At 48.2% G+C, this 20038-nt stretch overlaps 1 protein-coding gene across 1 annotated transcript in view; it reads right to left on the reverse strand.

Annotated features, from left to right (window-relative positions):
• LRRC74A (leucine rich repeat containing 74A) overlaps positions 1-18187 on the reverse strand; it is a 102801-nt gene extending 84614 nt beyond the window's left edge. The window contains exons 1-9 of the mRNA XM_054567605.1: positions 18151-18187; positions 16328-16456; positions 13441-13613; positions 10835-10942; positions 9870-9966; positions 7572-7621; positions 7130-7211; positions 2748-2833; positions 2098-2292 (exon numbers count right to left, since the gene is read on the reverse strand). Of these exons, the coding sequence (XP_054423580.1) occupies positions 2098-2292; positions 2748-2833; positions 7130-7211; positions 7572-7621; positions 9870-9966; positions 10835-10942; positions 13441-13613; positions 16328-16456; positions 18151-18187 (957 nt within the window). The remainder of the gene's footprint in view (positions 1-2097; positions 2293-2747; positions 2834-7129; positions 7212-7571; positions 7622-9869; positions 9967-10834; positions 10943-13440; positions 13614-16327; positions 16457-18150) is intronic.
• Positions 18188-20038: the final 1851 nt, after the last annotated feature.

Consider the following 20038-nt stretch of genomic DNA (forward strand, 5'->3'; position numbering starts at 1 on the left):
AGGGCATTATCCCAACAGGACTGGGAGCCATGGACGCGTGGTGGAGAGGCTAGCAGCTGGGAACATGGAGCCCAGAGGCTCTGCCTCCTAGCTTTCTGGCTTTGCGTTAATTCCCCGACCACTATGTACCTATCACCTAGGGCTGCTGTGAGGTTTCAATAAATCGATTCAAGCAAAGCATTCAAAAGAGTGCTTGGTAGATAGTAAGCAGCCAATGAATGTTAGTTGTTGTTGTTGAGGACTTTCAGCTGGGTGGCTTCATGATGAGGTGGACCAAAGCTTTTATTGAGCACCTTACTCTGTGTCGGCTGTTTCCCAGGCTCTGACGCATTCCAGTGAGAAAGGACCGACTTGCGCCCTGCCCTCACAGGGCTGAGCATCTAGAATTCTTTGCTTGCCTCACTTCCCAGAGGGAATTATGTTTCCAAGATGAGGGAAAGGAGGGCTGGTGCTGGGCATGGAGGAATAATTCCAGCGGCAAAATTGATGTGGCCTCCGCCTGGGACCCAGCTGAGAGTTACAATTTCAGCTTTTATCTTTCTCACTTTTAAAACATTTTTAAAAACTAAAATATACTTACTATACTTGGTCATTGTAGGAAAAACTTAAAGGAGGTCCAAAATGTCCAATTCCCCTATATCCTCATAACCAGGAACAGCCTTTGCTGCCATTTTGTTGAGGCAACTTTTCAGTCTTCTAAAATCAGGTTTTCCCACTTTCCTTGGCTTCCCTGGCCACTGAGGCGGGGTCAGCCTCTCTTCTCCGAGGTCCACTGGGTCCCACCCCTGCTAGATGGAGCCTCCGCTCTCCTGGTCTCTTGAGGGCCAGCTGGTCTGGTCTGGTCTGGTCTCTGGGCACCATGTTCCCTCTCCTGGTTACAATCTGACTTCCTCTTGTCACCCTAGCAGCTCTAAGGTGGTTGTCCCTTCCGATGGCAGCTCATTTTCACTGATTCCTACCTGCTATTCTTCTTACACCAGGACCCCCGTCTCCGTGGTCCCCCAAGCCACCCCCACATCTCGCGGGAGTTGGAGTTGCAGTGGAAAAGCCAGATAACACAGATTTCCCTCTGCCCCCTGTTGGCTGTGTGGCCCGAGCAAATCACTTAGTCTCCGTTTTCCCTCTGACAAGTGGGGAGCCCACGTTGGAGGGTTGGGCTGGGAGGGAGGAGGCAGATCACCTTACATAGGACCTGGCTCATGGGAGGAGCCCCAGAAGGGGAGCCTCATCTTTCATCTGTTTTCCAGCTTCCCAGAGGCTTCTACGTTATACATTCGCATCTATAGGCAAATTAATTAAAAATGATATATGTGTTCATTCATTTACTAAAAATTCACTGGGTGCCATGCTGGGTACAAGGGGTATAATGATAGGCAACGTTTAACACAATCTTTGTTGTCATGAAGCCCTCACACTACTTGAAGACAGACAGTCGTTCAAATGAGAGTGTCAGGAGAAACTTGGCCAGTTCCGCGTGGAGGGGTGAACACGGCTCTGCGGCTCCGGGAGGGGTCCCAGGGGTCCCAGGGGTCCCTGAGGAACTGTCACTGGGGCTCTGCTCTGCGGCAGGAAGAGATTATGGCCTGTGGGGACAGCAGCTGGGGAGAGAGCACTGCAGGCCCCAGAGAGGCCCGAGCAAGGCCCTGGCAGGACAAAGGAGGCGATAGGAGGCCCTGAGGCCCTGCAGGGGAGCAAGGGAAAGCGTGGGGTGGACTGAGGTCAGAGAAGCACACGGGGCTGAGAGAACTGGGTGTGACCAGGAGGAGCTCATGGGGGAGGGTCTAAGGTGGAAGATGGTAGATGTGGGAAGGGTGGAAGTCAGATTTATGCTCAAGAGCCTGAAGGACATTCAAATGGGAAGAAGGAAGACCATTTAGGCGACTACTGTGCATGCAGCCAGTGAGAGCAGAGGGTGACATTGGGTTTACAGCACAAGGCAGCCAAGACTATATGTACATGTGAAGCACAAGGAAGTTCTTCCCAAGGATTCTCTTGAGTAACATCCAGCCCCATCACCCTGCTGCCTCGATCCCAACAACCACTGACACACACAATACACACACAAAAGGCCCATTCCTAGCTAGGTAACGACTTCACCTTCAGAACTGTGAGGCTCTCATTGAATTCCAGCCCTCTGCTGATTTTGGAGACTCCTTCGTTGCTGATGTTATTGCTGCTGACATCTAGGTAGGCCAGGGAGCTGTTGAATCTGAGGACCTCCCCCAGGGCTGAAGCCCCCTCGTTCCCAAAGCCATTCATGGAGAGGTCCAGTTTCTTCAGGGTCACGTTGGCCTCCAGGGTGAGGGGAGAAGAGCCAGCATCAAGGCTGCATTCTTCCCCTGCTGGCATCCCGACCGGGAGCTCAGTGGTTCCCCGAGAGGGGGCTCTGCCAGACCTTTCCGATCCCTCTTGGCTGGGCTCAGAGGCTCAAGTATTCTTGAGACTCATTCCTTTTAGGGTCTACTCCTTCCCTGTCCCGTAACAAAACTTCTCTCTTGAAGTACCCCCAAAGATGCCCCCTAGGCCCTAGCAGGGTGAATTTTCCTAGATAGAAGTTATACCAAAGAATAACGTGCATCCAGGAGTTGTGAGAGGGAGACCGCCAATGCGAAGAGCACTTGATGAGAGCTCAGTCTACCCTCGTCAGTGGTGACCATGAGGAAGAGGTTGAAGGTGGAGGGGTGGGACCTCTCCCCACTGCCCCGTGCCCCACCGGCTCAACACATCACTCCCAGGGGGCGCCTCACCCGGAGACCACTGCACAAGGCCACAGCTGCCCGTGAGTAGAAGTGATTCCAGCTCAGATTCAGCGACAGGAGGCCTACATTGAGGGCTGGAGGAGAAGGGGGGTCAACTTAGCATCCCTTGAGTCCCAGAGAACCCACTCTCAGGGCTGGCAGAATCCATGCCATGGGGGGTAAGGATTGCTCAATGCTCATGAAGATTAAAATGTTACGGAGGTAACATTTTTCAGTTAGTCATTTAAACACAAAATCATAGGATGATTTCTAATGCTGGTAACGGTGAAGTAAAATAATCATGCTCATATATTGCAGGTGGCAAGCAAGTTAATATGATCTGTTTGGCAAATATCACTTGGTCACAGATATTTTCCTGTTAAAATGCGTGTACCCAATCACACAGCATTATCACCTGTGAGACTCTTCATAAGGAGACAGGACGTGAGAAGAGCTACATGCTTGTAGATGTTTGCTATGGCATCGCTTATAAAAATACGGCTGTGTCTCACAGGGGGCGGGTAAAACACATCAGCATAAATATCCATCAGGTGAAATGTTATGCAACCATTAACGTGGATGGAGGCAGCCGGGGTCGCACAGGGAGGTTGTGATGGGCATGGCACATTACGTCACGTGATGTTGTTTCCCTGGAGACCTGCGGGAGCAGCGGTGGCTCCAGAATTTCTGCCCTGGAGCGCTTTAGGGACACAATCCGTTGGAAGTAGTGAGGCACAGGCTTGTTCAGAAACCAGCTCTGCATAGACACTGCACTTTATTTTTTAAAACTTAAAGATGCTTTTGCTTACATGCTACATAGCGTTGGGAAACTGTCCTATTGAAACACATTGTCGTTATTTTTATTTGGGGAGGGCAGATATGCTGAGGACTCTGTGGAAGTAGAGTCTAAACCACTACTGAAGCTTTACTGAATGGAAGGAATTCAGTAAACACAGGAATTCAGGCCCAGGAAAATACCTTATTCTATTTTTTTTTCCATTTTGTTTTTAAATGGACGATGTACTGTGTACCTTTCGTGTCTCTCTCTGTGCCAAATGCCAGGATGTATTTTCAGTTAAGTATACAACACCTTATATTATTTTGAGAACAAAGTTTCTCCCTTCCCCTCTCTCCGTTCCTCTCTTTCTCTCTCATTCTCTTTCTACACTTATTTTCTCTTGTTCGTCAATTCCCTCACTTAGTTATACCTTGCACGCCTGCTTCTCTTAAATAGCCACAAAATTTAAACTTTAATTCTGTTCTCACCGCTCTCTCACTATGTGATCTTAGGCAGGTTACTTGTCCTTCTCTGACCTCTGCTTCTTCTTGGTAAAGTGGAGATATTAACCTGTGCAAGGGTTGCTGTAAGGATCGATGCCAAGTGCCTGGCATGGCGCATGTCACATGGTAGTCACTTGATGTTTGGAAACTTTAATAATAATCATTTTAAAAGCTGTGTATACAGTGTGACTATTACCATTTAAACCAGAATGTTGTCTCACTTTGATTTTATGTTTTAAAGATTAAAAGTTTTCAAGTATTTGAAAATAAGTTTCCGAGTGGGGACTCAGACTGGCCAGCAATTCTTTTACGCTTTGGTTCTCCTCTCCTCAATGCTCTTTTGTGCCTCCTCTGCCCTCCTCAAGGCTGCCAGCTTGTACCCCGCTCTCAGCTGGAGGCCTGGGCTCTCCTGCAGGCAGCAGTGAGATGGGAGGGCTTCGTCCTGCCCACCACTGCCAGCCGACCTGAGCTTGCACCCGCTCTTGGCCTCCTCTCTCCTGCAGTGGGTGAAAGGTCCCTACTGCTCTCGGAGGCAACCCGCCATCTTTGTCCTGGATGCCATTGCTTCCAGTCTTTTCAAGGACTTTGCTCCTGTATCGCCTCCTTTTTCAGCATCATTGGTTTCTTCTTTTCCTCTCTCAGAATTTTCCATCCTTAAAAACTTCCCTGTCTTCCCTGTCACCTCATCTTTCTGTTCCAGCCTTGTCCCATTGGAGCTTCTGAGTTGCCTATGTTGCCATGGGTTCTTTGTTTCCCATTTTCAGCTCAAGCCACTTGACCCACTCCAGCTAGGCTTCCACACTCACTTCACTAATACAGCACTTGACCCGGCTGAGCACTCTTCCCTTCTTGAAATACTCCCTCATGTGGCCCCTTGATGCCTCGCTTTCCCTCCTATTCGACTGATCGCTCCTCAGGCTCTTCCTTCTCCTCTGCGACACCTAAAAACGTGGGAGTGACCTGGAATCCGTGTGATGGCCACCCGCTCAACTCTAGCTACACTCCTGGCCTAGATGATCTCACCTTGTCCCATGGTTTTAAATACATTGACATGCCTTTGGCTCCCAGATGTATTGGTCCAGTCCTGACCAAGCTCCAAACTCACATAGCAAACTGCCTGCCCAACATCCCCCATGTGTGTGTTGAACAGGCATCGTCAACCTGACATGGCCTAACTGGAAGTCTTTGCTCCTAACTCCTGCCCCTCTAGACCGGTGACCCCCTGGGTTTTCCCCATCTAAATAAATGACACCTTTACCCAACCAGCATCTGAAACAGGAAAGCTTTCCCTTTCTCTTGCCCTCGCTCTTCACGTCAACAAGTCCTTTTGCCTTTGTGGTGGTACCGCAGTACTCATCGTTATTTCCTTCCGAAACTTGTGGCGAGTGCCGACACTGACGAGCACCGAGGAGGCGATGAATGATGAAGCATTTTCTGTTGCGGGGTGACATCATGACTTGTACAAGTTCTAGCAAGTGCGATGAGTCCCGAGCAAGTGCCCAGTGCTGAAACATTTTTTTTTTCTTGTCAAAATGTGACAAGTACCAGGTTTGATGAGTTCTGAAGCTGATGAGTACAGAGGTACTTCCAGAATATTCTCTGAATCCATCCACTCTACTCCATTACCACCTGCTCCCAGAGGCCAAGCTATTATCCTGTCTTGCCTAGATGACCACTGGAACCTCCTAAGCCACCTCCCTCCTTCCATTCTTGTCCTCCTCAGCTGCATTCTTCATACAGGAGGTCTAGCACTGCAAATCAAACCGTGCCATTTGCCACCTCCACATCCTTCAAAGACTTCTCATCACATGTAGAATAATATCCAGACTTCGTGTATGTCCGAGTCCACAAAGGCCGATGTGGGTGGCTGCAGGCCACCTCGGTGACCTTTCCTCTGTCCATTCCCCTCTCCAGTGCGCTCTGCTCCAGCCACCCCGCTCCCCACCTCCTTGCCAAGTTCCTCAAACCTGCCAGCCCCCATTCTCTCTGCCTGGGATGCTGAGCGCCCAGAACCGAGCACGGCTGCTTCTTCAATCACAGCCAGGTTGCAACAGAAAGCCGCCTTCCTTGTGGGCTTTCTCCCACCACCCCACTGAAATTAGCACCCCATCCCCCTTCCTAAGAGTGTCCTCCCTTTGTCTACTTCTTTCCCCAGGGATGAACACTTAGGTTCTTTCCACTTTTTTGCCTTTATAACAAGTTTGCTATTAACCTATTTAGACGTGTGTGTGTGTGTGTGTGTGTGTGTGTGTGTGAGAGAGAGAGAGAGAGAGAGAGAGAGAGAGAGAGGAGAGAGGGAGGGGGAGGAAGGGAGGGAGGGAGAGAGGGAGAGATTGCTTCTCGGAGGCATGCAGGGATGAACTGCTGCATTTTAGAAAACACACACTTTCAATTTTACTAAATACTGTCAAATTGCTCGCCAAAGTGCCTTCACCTAGCAGCTTCTGAGTGTCCTTATTTCTCCCCTGTGTTCACTGCACTTTATTTTCTTTGACTTGAAAATTTTAGAGTTTTGGTAGATGACCAGGGGGAGTCTTTTTGTTGTTTTATTAATGGCATTTTTCCAATTACTAATGAGATTGGGCATTTGGCTTTCTTTTCTTCACTGTCCATGTGCCTTGGCCATTGTGGGGTTTTGTGTGTGTGTGTGTGTGTGTGTGTGTGTGTGTGTGTGTGTGTATCATTGTTTAATTGATCTGTAGGATCTTTTTCAACATTCTGAACACTAATCTTTTATATTATACAATGTTGCAAATGTCTACCCCTGACTTGCTTGTCTTTTAACGTTGCCTTACAATGTCTTTTATTATCCCCAGTTTTAAACCTACTGTTGTCAAATATACGGATCATTTTTGTTATTGTTTATACTCATTGTGCATATGTAATAATCATTAGCCTCCCTGAGGTCAGCAAGTTATTTCTCTCTACATGTTCTCCTAATCATTTAAAACTTTTACTTGCCACATTTAAAATGTATTTTGGGTCCAGTTTATATCACTTTCATAAACAGAACACTCAATAACAGTAAAAACAGGAGATGCAGCCCTGACAAGTGATTGTTTGCCAAGTCCCCCGTCCTTTGCTGGGCCCCTCCCTCCATGGGCACTCACCCAACATTTGTCCCAAGAGCTCCCCTCCCTTGTCAGAGAATTGGTTGTGACTGAGGTCCACTTCCTTAATTCGGTAATTGGCCTAGAGAGAAAAACCAGGGGGGAGAGAGGTGATAAGGGACTTCTATGTGATTGCAAATGCAAGTGTGAGGGAGGGCTCCCATATACCCAAAGTTAGGGGGACCAGGGTTCTTACTCTGAAGACAATTTCTTGCTCATTTTCTGTTTAACTGTTGCTGACACCTGGGAGAGTTTATTGCCATCCAAACAGCTCTACCACTTGCTGTGGCTTTGGCCGGGATTAGCAGAGTCCCAACATTCACTCACTCCCTAAACCATGCAAGTGGCCTCATCTTCCTATACCCAGAGGCACCCCCGGGTCCCCTAGATCTCCAGGGACATCTCCCACATGGCTAGGCTGTACCATCGCCCTGCTTCTTACCGACAGAGCCATGCACAGCATCTCTGCCGATTCGTCCTTGAAGTTATTTCCTGTAAGGAAGGACCGTGTTAGGAATACTCTCCAGGCTAGGGCTCCCTTACCCTCCCATAGCCTAGCTCTGCCAGGCTCTTCCCTCTGGAACAGTCAGATGTAGAGAAGATGACAAGTACTTAAAGCAGAAATATGGACACAGAAGAAAACAGGAGGAAAAAAGGCAACTCTTTACCACCCCCGTTAACGTCCCCTTCTTGCTCTGCTATGGCTGCCCAGGAAGCTCCAGGGGTTGGCACACTATACCCTGGGCATTACCGGCTGCATCAAAACCTGGCCTAGTGCCTGAAGCCTGTAATATGATGAAAATGCTAACGCAGTCTAAATGGCAGAGATAGACCAGAAGGGGACAAGTGTGGCATTCGCCTTTGTGTACAAAGTCTAAGGGGCGCTGAAAGGCTCAATAATCCCAATGAATAACATCTTACCATTTAAAAAGTAAAAATCAATGCAAAAACATCTATGATGAACATAATTTTCAAATTTTAAATAAGGGCAGGCTCTGACCCTGCAGTTGGATACCTAAGCCTCACTCATAGTGCCCCCATCTGTCCCTTTCAGATCGTGTTTTTAAAGCGTTGATATTTTATTCATTGCAGGTTATTTTTGTATTGATTCTGGCTTTTAAAAATGTTGTATCAAATATTATCTACTTAGTTACTGAGCTTTTTGGTGTCCCCGAAATTGTGCAAGTGAGGTGAGTGCCTCCCTTGCCTTCCCCGAGCCCCAGCCCTGTGAAACAGTCTAAAAGCTTTCTGGCAAATAAATGACACAGAGGCTTATTGTCAAAATTCTCCTTTGAACCTTTAATCATCTTTGTATCTCTAGCATAAACAGTGCTTGGCACATAACAGGTGCTCAATACATGCTTACTGAATGAATGAATGAATGAATGAATGAATGAATATATCCACCGAGATACGAATACTTCTTCAGTTGTGTCTGGTACCAGTGCAATAAAATGACATAAAAAGCTAGTCAATGTATAAAATTAGGTAATTTTAGAATTCAGTAATTCAGGAAACACATTAGCTATAATTTGTTCAAATACTCTTGTTCACTTGTTCCCTTCTCCTTCTGGAACTCTTATGAGCTATATTGAGTGCATTCTTTTATATTATTTTATTTTTTATATTCTCTCTTTATCTTCTGCACTGCAAAGTTAGATAAAACATCCTTTTACCTGTCTCCCAGATCACTAATTTTATTCACCTATATCTAATATGCTGTTGAATTTATCCATGGAGTCTTTAATTTCAATGGTCATATATTTTTCATTTCTATAAGTGTTATTTGGGGGGAGATCTTTTTAAAGAGTTATATTTCTATTTTCGCTTTCTTAATCTATTAAATACAGTTTATAGTTGAGTGTAAGGTATCTGTTTGCTTGCAGTTTAACTGAATTAAAAGTGCTCCTATGCTGTTTGCGGATAAAGTATATGGTCACTCAATATATAGTGTGTATCTGATAATTACATTTTCTGAGGTCCTTATGAGCCCTATGTTGTCGCTTGAATCTGATAACTCTCACAGTGTTTTGTTGCCTCGTTTTGCCATTTTGGGCTGTGAGCCCATCTTTAGGACAGCTTTGTCTGTGGGAATCCCATGCAGCACAGAGTGTGGGTCTAGGTGTTGCTCCTCGAAAGAGGTTTTATGTTTGCTTCTGTTGCATGCTTCAGGGTATTACCAGCTAAGGATCACTGTGTGTGTTAATTTCTCATTTTAGGGATGCCAGGACCCTGTGGGCGGTATAAATTGAGACCCTAAACCTGAGTGAGGGAAGGTCTGTGGGTACTAGGATTTTCAATTGATTTTTTGTTTACTGTGAGACAGATAATAAACAAGTTAAAAACAGGTATACAACAGGGGGTCAGGTAGTAATAAACGTCATTAAGGAAAACCAAGGAGGGAAACAGGATAGAGATGACCTCTGAGCTGAGATGTGAATGAAAAGAGAGTGAGTCACGCAGAGGTGTCTGGGGGGGAAGAGACTTTAAAGCAGAGGAAGGAATGTTGCAAAGAGAATCCGGAGTGGAGTGTCCGGGAAAGCCAGGGGGCCAGCGTGGTCGTGGGGCGGGGCGAGGCAATGGTGGCTAAAGGGCTCAGCCGGGTGCAGGCACAGCGTTCTGATCTCTGATAGCAGAAGGGCAGGCCTGTTCAGTTCAACTTTGATTCTCTCTGCTCTTCGCCTTCTTCTTTTCTCCTTCTCATTCCCAACGTCCTCTCCCTTCTCTTCTGTGGGCTCACCTGACAGCTGAAGTTTCAAGAGCGAAGAGGAATTTTTCTGGAGAAACTGTGAGATGATTCTGGCTCCCTCAAAACCAAGAGCATTGTTGGAAATATTCTAAAGGGCAAGGAAAAACAGTTACGTGCGTACAAATCCCAACAAAGGAACCTCATCAGTAAATGAGGTCAGGGTGGGCCTGACTTGAGACCTACACTAAGGGAGTGGGGTCTCAGTGGGGAGGGGTCCTGAGGTGAGAGGATGGGAAGGGTTAGCATGGTCCGAAAAGGGGGAAGAATGATAGGAGCTAGGCTTTTCCAATGGCTTGCTGCGAGGTCCTCGGGCTGGTCTTAGTTCCCTCTGAAGTTAGGTTCAATGATGCCCCACTTCCACAGTTTAGCTCTGGTACTTTAGATAAGCCCACTGCAACTTTTTTGAAACCCAAGTCAGCTATATTTGAAGAGTTTGGCATAAAACAGTTGAAAAGTGAGTTCAGAGTAAATCATCACTCATCAATTCCATTCACTGATTCAGGAAGCATGAATCACTGTGCAGGGAAGGCTAGCGGGAGGGACTTTGTAAAAATCCACCACTATTATCTTACATTTTTTTTTACTGTGGCAAAACAGACATAGTACAACATTCACTATCATAACCATTTTTAAGTGCACAGTTCAGTAGACTTTAGTATATTCATGTTGTTACACAATCATCACCATCATCTATCTCCCAGCACATTGTATTTCAGAAAATTATTTCCCATGTTTACTTTTAAATTTTACTTTAAGGCAACTGCACAGAAGTAAACTCATCTATTTAGCGGTTTATGATGTCCAAACAGAAGCAGTTTTTAGGGTTTCCAACAGCCACGAGGGGCCCCCGCACTCATGGCAGAAGCCTGGAGGCTGGCCTGGGCTCGGGCCGGGGCCTCCAGAGGGCTCTGAGACCCCAGGTCTGGTGGCGGGAGCCAGCAAAGCAGGCACAGTACCAGCTCCTGGAGGTAGTAGTTCTCCTGTAGCATCTCCACCAGGCTCAGCACCCCCTCCTCCATGATACAATTGTCTTCCAGCTCCAGGGAGACCACAGTCGTGTTGGACTGCAGCCACGATGGGGGGATGGGGAGGAAGAGAAAGACAGAGGTGGTTGGTGGTGGCCTAGTCCGTTCCAGAACCTGACCTTTCCCAGAACCTGTCCCCTCTCTTGAACATCCCAGCCATGTTAAAGGGTATGGAGATGCAGGCTAGCAATTTTGGAGGTGTAGATAGGAACAGGAGAATAGTGCAGGAGCTGAGCAATCCCACAGTGGCTAAGACAACATGGGGTTTGGGGGGCGGGCAAAGCTGGGTTTCAGCTGTGAGTACGTGAAACAGAGTTTTTTCTTGCATTATTATTATTTATTAATTATTGTACTATTTGTAGAGTATTACAACTGTATACCTACTGTTGCCTACCCCTGTATGCTTATATTTTATATTTATATTTTAGACGCATATTTTCTAGGGCAATATGCTTATCCTGGGCACCTCAACCTGAAAGGGGCTCTGCAGGGGAACTTAGGAGAGGAATATTCAAACAAAGCCCTGAGAGGTAAGAGGTACAAGGGGGAGCAGAATATATTTTAATTATTTAGGCTTGAGGAGAGAGGCTTGGGACCTACTCCAAGATTAAGGGGAACCCGACACATTTACTAAGAGCATTTAAGCATAAGGCTTTAGGCATAAAGCATCTGCTGCACCTGCTCCCATCAGAAACTTTTCTTCTTGTTTAGGCTTCGGGCATATCTGGTACCTTCTTTTAGTTAGGACGTTGCCTTGGGTTGTTTGGAAGGAGCTGAACTTAAATCTTAAATGTCTAGAGCCAAGCTAGTCTGCATTCCCACAGGGAGGAAATGGCTGGCCTCGAAGCATGAGGGACTGGGGTTAGCTCTAACCAGAACTTGCGTTCTTCCTTTTCCCACCTCGTTCCCAGTGCAGAGAAGCACAGAGAAGAGGCGCATCTTTGGAGGCGAGCATTTTCAAAGCACACCAAGCAGGGAGAGCAGCAGCAAGCAGTAAGGAGCTCTAGCTCCAGAAAAAGGGAGAATGAGACAGTGCAAGTTACTGCAGTTGGGGACGGTCCACCCAGGGCCTTCATGACACATCTTCTGGTCTCAGCTCTCTGGGATGGGCAACACTCCGCTGTGCTCAAAGTCACGGGGATAACTCAGGTGGCCTCAAGTCTAGGGGTCACTTAACCGTGTCCAGACATGGGTCAGATGACCACTTCCAGAGTCACCCTGGGAACCGAACACTGTGTGGCACATTGGGCAGCTGATCACGGAGTCCATCCACATGCATCTCGCACGGCTGAGTATGTACTGGCCACCCCCTGTGCTGACCGCTGGGGAAACAAGATGACTGGAGACGCCGCTGCTCTCCAGGGGCCTGCGCAGCCCCGAGTGCAGGGGCGTGGAGAGAGGTGGTTGAGGAAGGGAAGTGAGGAAGCGTGAAATGGAATCCCTTATATCAGGATGCTTTTCCTCCATGGCAGGTAAACGAGGCATGTGAGCACTTACGCAGCACCGAAGAGAAATAAAACTGAGTCCACCAGAATGTCGCAGCAATTAATTGTCAAATGAGTGATATGGAGAATTGAGGAAGGAAAAAACTCCCCACCCCTCAAACAGGAACTGCTGTCACCAGGAAACACATGGCCCAAGTCCTGAGAGGATTTCATTATCATCCTTTTTTTTTAATTCCATGAAACTCAGGAGGTAATGGTGCATTCGTAATACTTCATTAATCAGCCTTTCAATGCTCAATAAATTTCAAGATGGCTTTGTTCTTTCTCTCCTCTCCCCTTCCTTTCCTCCCTCTCCCCAGAAAGCAGCACAATCGTACATTTTATGTAACTTCTTAATGGGCATGAGCTAAATGCAAATGCTGTTAGATTTCCAAAAATGAGCGAGGGCTTTTTCTTTTTTTTTTAAGTTGAACTTTCTCTTCACTGTCCTAAGTGAATAAAAAATGTAGTGCTGACATACAGTTGTGAAATTTTCTGTTTTCCTGGGATGGGAATCAGTTCTGTACATAATCAGTTAGAATTACATAAAGCTACGATGAATTCAAGGCCAAGTCTGTGTTCACCAATGCCAAGCCAAGAGAGAACATTATTCCTATGGGAAAACATGATCCACTCTACAGTGTGATCTTTAAGAATTACAACATTGCAAAGGTAGACATTGAATGGAATGGCTTAGGAGTAAACTCATTCGTAGCAAAGGTGAGCTTTGGAATTGAGACCCTGGCTGACATTTTGTATTTTTCTCACAGCCCAGACAATTTTCTGGGGCTCATGGGCTGGTGCCTTTGTTTCCTGCAAAGGAAAAGGGCATAAACTGCCAAGGCCCAGGTCTCTAACAGACTCCTTCCTAAAACCTAGTGGGGAGTCCATACCTGTTGGGGAAATTGGCAGTCAAGCAGGAGTCTATGGCATAAAGGATAGGCATAAAGGATGCAACTGGAGCTCCCATGGGGGTCTCTCTGATTCTTGGCCCACCGCCCTGTCAACCTCCCACCTCCGCCAGGTTCCCTGTGCCTCCACTGGCATGCTCACCACCAGGGCTATGGCAATAGCTTTGGTCCCGTTGGGGCCCAGCCCGTGGTGGTTGAGGTTTAGGAAAGATTCTTCCATGTTCCGGATGAAGTAGGAGACGGGGACTACACCCACCAGTTTGCAGGCCTCTATGTACAGCTCCTTTTGTCCAGTGGTGAACAATTTCTCAGTATCTGCAGAAAAAGATGCAAATGGATGAAGCAGCGTGTCTCTTCTGCCTTTGCCTTATCTCCCTTCCAACCCCTGGCCCCGTTCACTTCTGAGGCTCTGTCCCTAGGGGTGCATGCTTAGAAGGCAGCTCCAATTGGAAAGCCAGCCAGCAGTGGGGAGGGAGACGCTAAGACCAGAAAGCCTCAAATGGACATGTCCCTTTGGGGAAGAGGCAAGGCCCCTGGGTTTAGGCTTCAAACTTTCTTATGAGAAGGAGCCCCACCCCAACCTTCCTGGGCTGGACGCCTCCAGTGATTGATCACCAAGGATGTGTGAAGGCTGAGGTCTCCTGCTCACCTGAGGGCAGCTCGGAAAAGCCAAACAGTCAAAGAGCTGGTGATCTGGGATGGCTGAGGGAATCTCCATCTCAGTATTAGTTTTGCTACCACCGTTAAAATGTGAGCCATAACAAAAGCATTACTGAAGATTTAGAGAAGTACCAAGGAGGACAGAGTGGGTTTGTCAAGGTGGCAAATCAGTGCAATCTGGAGAGACCCTCAAATCAAAATCAGCCAGAAACAAAGAAACTTGCATGTGAATGGGCTTTCTTCTCTCAAGGACTTGCATGTCACTGTTCCTGTAAGAAGGGCTGTCATCTCTACCATTGACAAATCTAGCTCCAAATTACCCACAGCTGCTCAGTGGCAGAGCCAGCAACAGAATTAGGGCCCTCACTTCTCCATTCCAACCTCTTGGAGCCTTTGTTTTGTAGGCTTTAGACCATCCTGGCTTGTGGGCAGTGGGCCTGCCTGGCTTCCGGAGGCCCCCGCAGCTGCGTCTTCATTAGGCAAGGCCCATCGATGGCAACCTTTCCCGTGGCCAGCTGGGGTCCAAGCCTGCATCTGTTTTTCCTTTGGATCCCAGGGCCTTTGGCCAACCCACCCCGAACATTTCTAAGATGGACAATGGGAGCTTTGTTGATGACAGGACAACAGCTTGACAAGGGAGTTGATTTTGCAGGCACAGCTACGCACTGGCCTTCTCTTTGTGATGGTTGTAGAGCAGGGTTTCTCAAGCTCAGCACTGCCGATTGACGTTTGGTGTAGGACAGTTCGTTGTGAGGGGCTGTCATGTACCAGGTAGGGGATTTGGCAGAATTCATGGCCTCTGCTCAGGAGATGCCAGTATTATCCCCCGCCCCCATTTGCCAAATGACCCTGGGGTGCAAAAACACCTCTGAGTGAGAAGCACAGTTGTGTAAGAGAAAGAGCACGAGGTGAGCGAGCAACTTCTGTTCCCTTCTCTCCTTCTTTTGTAGCCTCACACCAGCTTGCTGTTCCTACCTGGGCTCATGTCTCAGGCCGTCCCAGGACGCCCTTCCTGCCTCAGCCCCAGCATCTCGGCACCAGCTGCAGGGGCACCAGGAGTGGAGATCCTGAGCCCCAAGTTTCTGTCTCAGCACAGAGTTGCCACCAAATTTAATCATTAGAGGTTCTTGTTTGCAAAGCAGCGTAGGCAGCCCCCAGCTTTGTCTTTGGCACTGACTCTGCTCTGTTTCATTCTGCTGACCCCTTCTAGCTGTATTCACCATGGTTATATTTCAGAGGCAGCTTGTGACACTGTTATCACTTGGAGGGAGTGGGGGATAAGGAAGAGGATGAGTAAAAGCAGGCGTCCCAGACAAAACATTCAGGGTCGCTATCTGCTGCATCTTCCAACCAGGTAATATTCAGGGTTGAAAGCAATGTTAGCAGCAGACTTCAAATGGAAAAGAAGTTGGAAAAAGAGCAAGAAGACATCCAAGGTGTGGCCAGGAGGTCTGTGTACAGGGTGACTTGGCCTCCTGTACAATTTAGCAGAACAGCCTCTCCTGCATCTCTGCGGCCCCTGCCCACTGCCCATGGCCCACGGCCCAGCCATCAGAACACAGGAGAGGAAGGGCCACGAGGCCAGCCTCTGCGGAGGAAGTTTGAGGCTGGCCCATCAGGTGGGACCAGGCTGTTCTCGCGTGGCCTCACAAGTTTCTCTGTGGCACTTCCCTCCTTGGGGAAACCAGAAGGCAGAGGACGGTGGAAGTGTTGTTTCCAGGAGCAGAATCTTTGCTGCAGCTCAGTTTCCCACCCTCAGTCCCCATACCCATGCCCTTGGATTTATCATGGTGTTCTCAAGTAGGGGAACAAGAACTCTAATGGGGTAGAGGAAAGTCACCGGGATACAGCATGGGCCACAAACACTCCAGGAGCCCTGGAATATGGACTATGGGAGGCAGATGGGCAGAGCAAGGCCCACTTCGGATCAGCGAACATCGGTAAGCTCTCAGTGGCCTTGGGCAACTCATACAATCTCTTTAAGCCTCAGTTTCCTCCTCTGTTATGGCAGGTAATAATGCCTACCTCCTGGGACTATGGCAAAGGGGATGCAAAATGCCACATGTGGAAACATTTGGAACACCTGAAACCCCTGTTCATTTACTAGTTCAGCTTTCAACAAGCTGATGTGACCACTCTGCTCATGAGCCAGGCCACAGGCATGGGCAGCTGCCACCACCGCCACCGGCAGCCACTGCCTCCAGCCTTGAGGAGGACATGGAACAAAATTGAGTGCAGGCATTTCTGCCACCTTCCTCCTGCAAGACAACCTGCTGGGCAGAGCCATGGCCAGCTGGGGAAACCAGGTGTCACCAGCTTCGGAGGATGGAGGCGAGCTGCCCGCTCACCGTACAAATGCTCGCTCTCACCTTCAACCTCAAGGTCTGTTTCTGAACTCTCTCGGACTGGTTTCTCTTTATCGACAACTGTGGGGGCTTCGGCCTCGCAGTAGAGCATTTCATCACTGCTCTGTGGTGTTGGCGGGGCTCCAGTCTCCTCTGGAAGAAAAACACATCGCCTTGATTCTGGAAATGGAAACTGTCAGCCTTTCAGGTGGACCCACCACTGGCTTCCCTCCACCCCTGCTCCCCTCCTCTGCATCCAGGATCCTGGCTGCAGCTTTTGTCCCCCAGCTTCACATGGCTCAGGATGCCAGGGGACTCCATTCTGCAAGCCCTCCCACCCCAGCACCGCTGCCTTCTGGCTCCCTAGTGTTCTCTGGGGACTTGCTGTCCTATTTCCAGTTTTGGGCCTGCCTTAGACATTGGTTTGATTCTGCTGACCCCTTCTAGCTGTATTCACCATGGTTATATTTCAGAGGCAGCTTGTGACACTGTTATCACTTGCAGAGAGTGGAGGATAAGGAAGAGAATGAGTAGGAGCAGGTGTCCCGGACAAAACATTCAGGGTTGCTATCTGCTGCATCTTCCAACCAGGTAATATTCAGTGTTAAAAGGAATGTTAGCGACAGACTTCAAGTAGAAAAAGAGTTGGAAAAAGAGCAAAAAGATGCTCCGTCTTTTCTTTCTTACTGGCTTGGGTAGGGTTCAGAATTGCTTTACTCTTTTGGGGAAAGGATGTGGGCCAATGCCTGGGCTCTCTCATTGGCAGGCACAAATGATGCTGGAGAAGGCAAGGGGCAGGGCAGGTGGCTCATTCAAATATAAAATAAACTGGAACAGGGGCAGTCCCAGGAATCAAGAGGGATAACTGGATTGCTAAGAATTTGACATAGTTTCTCTTCCTCCCAAGACAATATCTATTTTATGTCCATGAAGAAAGAAGGACTTGCAAAATCTCCCTAAGGTTGAAATTCATTGCTATGCCTAAATACACATGTCCTGACCTTCCCTCACTTGCTAGATGCGGGTTTTCTGCCACTGGGCCACTGATCTGGGACCAGTCATGGGCTCCTGAAAGCCACACATGAATGTTCAGGGCTCGTCCTCCTATATCAGCAGGAAGCAGTGGTTTGGAAACACCAGGCTGTGCTGCCAGGTGGCCCGACAGAACTCAGCCAGCCTATTCTATGGGTGGGCTGAGCATTCGTGGCAGGGGCCCCAAGTTTTGGCCACCCAGGCTCTAAGATGGGGGCTCCTAATGAGATGGCACGGTCTGTGTCTTTCTCAGTCCCTGTCCATAGACCCAGGCCCCAGTATTTATTTCCCAGCCTGTGAGACAAGGTCTATGTGATAAGAAGTGGCCAGCGGCTTGACAGAAGACATACAGCAGCTTAGCCAGCAGATTTAGCTATGGAGAAATGATGACCTTCTGGGTCTTAATTTCCTCATGAGTCAAACAATTTTAGAATTACATCCAACCAGTGGAACACTGGTAAATGTTTAACTGGCTCTCCAGAAAAAAAAGTCTTGATGAATAGTGATAGCCAATTCCAGTGATGTAAATGTTCCCAACATGGCTGATTTCAAACTATCAACATGATACCAACCAGATCAAAAAATGAAATCTGAAATTGGCTAGAACTGGTAGGAGCCAATGCCAGCACAACGTGCATTCAACTCTCTTACTCCATTTGGCAAGTCCTGAAGCCAAGTCAATGCAACATGTCATCCCAAGTCTCGAGGGTCCCAAACGAGAAGGGCACTGAGTTTCTGGGCCCATGTGATCAACGGGTGTTATACTGAGGTGGCCTGGAAGGGCCTGAGTGGTGAGGGACAGGATGCCTTTTCACCTGTTGTCTCAGACTCAAGAGGTTCATCATTGTCCATGGTGCCAGGGCCCTCTCAGGGGCTGCTGCCAGCTTCTTGCCACCTTTCCGCAGCTGCCCTAAGAAGCACACCTGTCCATTCACCTCTGCCTCACTTTGCGCACTGTAGCCTCGCATAGGCAGATCCCGTGGTTGGGGAGCGGGTGTAGTTATCCTTCTATCCCAGCAGGCCCTGGGGAGAGTGGGCTCTGGCGGGAATTGGCCACATATGGATCTGACCCCAACTCTGGGAAAGGTAGCTACTTCCCGGAATCATCAGGGGGAGAGGTGCAGCTCAATTCCTAGGAGCGCTGTCAAAAGGATGCACACCCGCCTGCAACTTTGTGACAACGGAGCCCCTTTCCTTTCATCCGCAGCATTCCATGACCTCACGCAGACATTGTGATCCATGTGAGTGGACCTGGCAACACCAAGCTTGCCACCCTCTTGGTGGCTCTGACAGTCATCTGTTTTCATACATCCGCTGCGGCCAAGCTGAGGCTTGGCTGGGATTACGCAGGTGCTGTGGGGGGTGTCTCTTAGTGGTGCTGTATTTCCCTCTGAGTCAGGACCGAACCCAAGTCCCTTAATCAGGTGACTGTGAAGAGCCGCCACCATGTTCTTCTCTCCAGGTGGTTGTGCTTCAGGTACGAAACATTTCAGTGATGGGTGAAGTCCATTTTCTCCTACCCAGTTCTCCTTCCTTTTTCCTTCCCCGCCCTTGGGAGAGTTACCTCAACCTTGAAGCAGAAGATCAAAAGCAAAGCACAGCAAACATACGTTCTAGCACTACAATTTGTTGCAGCCAAACCATTGTTCAATCCAAACTACTGGGCTGCCTAACTTGAAACCACTCAACCGTCATTCCCACGCTTGGCTGTTTTCACATGTCTTGGAGGTGAAGTTCACTTGCAGTTTACTGTCAAGAGAATCTGGAGGCATGTTTGTTCCTTCTTGATAAGCATTCAGCACATCAACGGTCAGGTCAGTGACTAGAGGGGCTCGGGGACATGACAATCCCTCTTTGCCACTCAGAAGAATGATGAAGATCTAAGAATTTGTGTAGGAAAAACATAGAACCTTAGATTCCCAGCCCCCTGCCAAAAAAATTGTAAATCTAAGATGCTACTCATTTCTTCAGGCATTCATTCTGAAAAATATTTATAGAGTACCTACTACGTACAAGGCACTAAGCTAGGCACTGTTGTCGGGAGGGGATGCAGATGTGACGAAGACATGAATCTTTCAGGGTTTACTATAGATAACAAGATAGAAATTGACAGGGCCTCCCCTAGAATATGAAGGTTCTCGGTAAATATTTTTGGCAGAGCTTCTGTTCACATAAACAGCTTGAGTCACCGTAAATCAGCATGATAACACCATTCTAGTGGCCCAATATCATGTGGTTCCTTGAAAGAAACAACAAAATGGCCAAGGGAGTGGTCAACTTTTGGCATAATTCGGTAGGCACGTGTCCTGGAGACCCTCAGATCACCTGGTCAACCCCACATTGATGCAAAGGATAAGAAACTGCCCTTAAAGGGAAGAATGGGGACCAGGGAATATATAGGTCTTGCTCTCAACTCTGCGTGCTCCTCCTGGTCAGGACCATGTGGTCTCAGGTACAACAGGTGAATTAGAAAATTTGGAGGGAAGTACTCCAAATAGCCACTTGGCACAGGCACTGCTGGCCTGGGTCTAAGGGCAGTACTGGAAACTGATAAGGGTCATGAGGGAGATTCTCTGAGAGTTCAAGGGAGGGTGAGGTTTCTTTATACTAGGGAGCCTTCATGGACTCTGGGCAAGTAGAGTCTGCAGGAATGACATTTCTGGGAACACAGAATAAAAGAAGGCAGCAGAGCCTGGAGTGGGT

The sequence above is a fragment of the Pteronotus mesoamericanus genome, unplaced genomic scaffold (genome assembly GCF_021234165.1).
Source record: "Pteronotus mesoamericanus isolate MK-2021 breed Mesoamerican mustached bat unplaced genomic scaffold, CSHL_Meso_final contig_182, whole genome shotgun sequence".
NCBI lineage: Eukaryota > Metazoa > Chordata > Mammalia > Chiroptera > Mormoopidae > Pteronotus > Pteronotus mesoamericanus.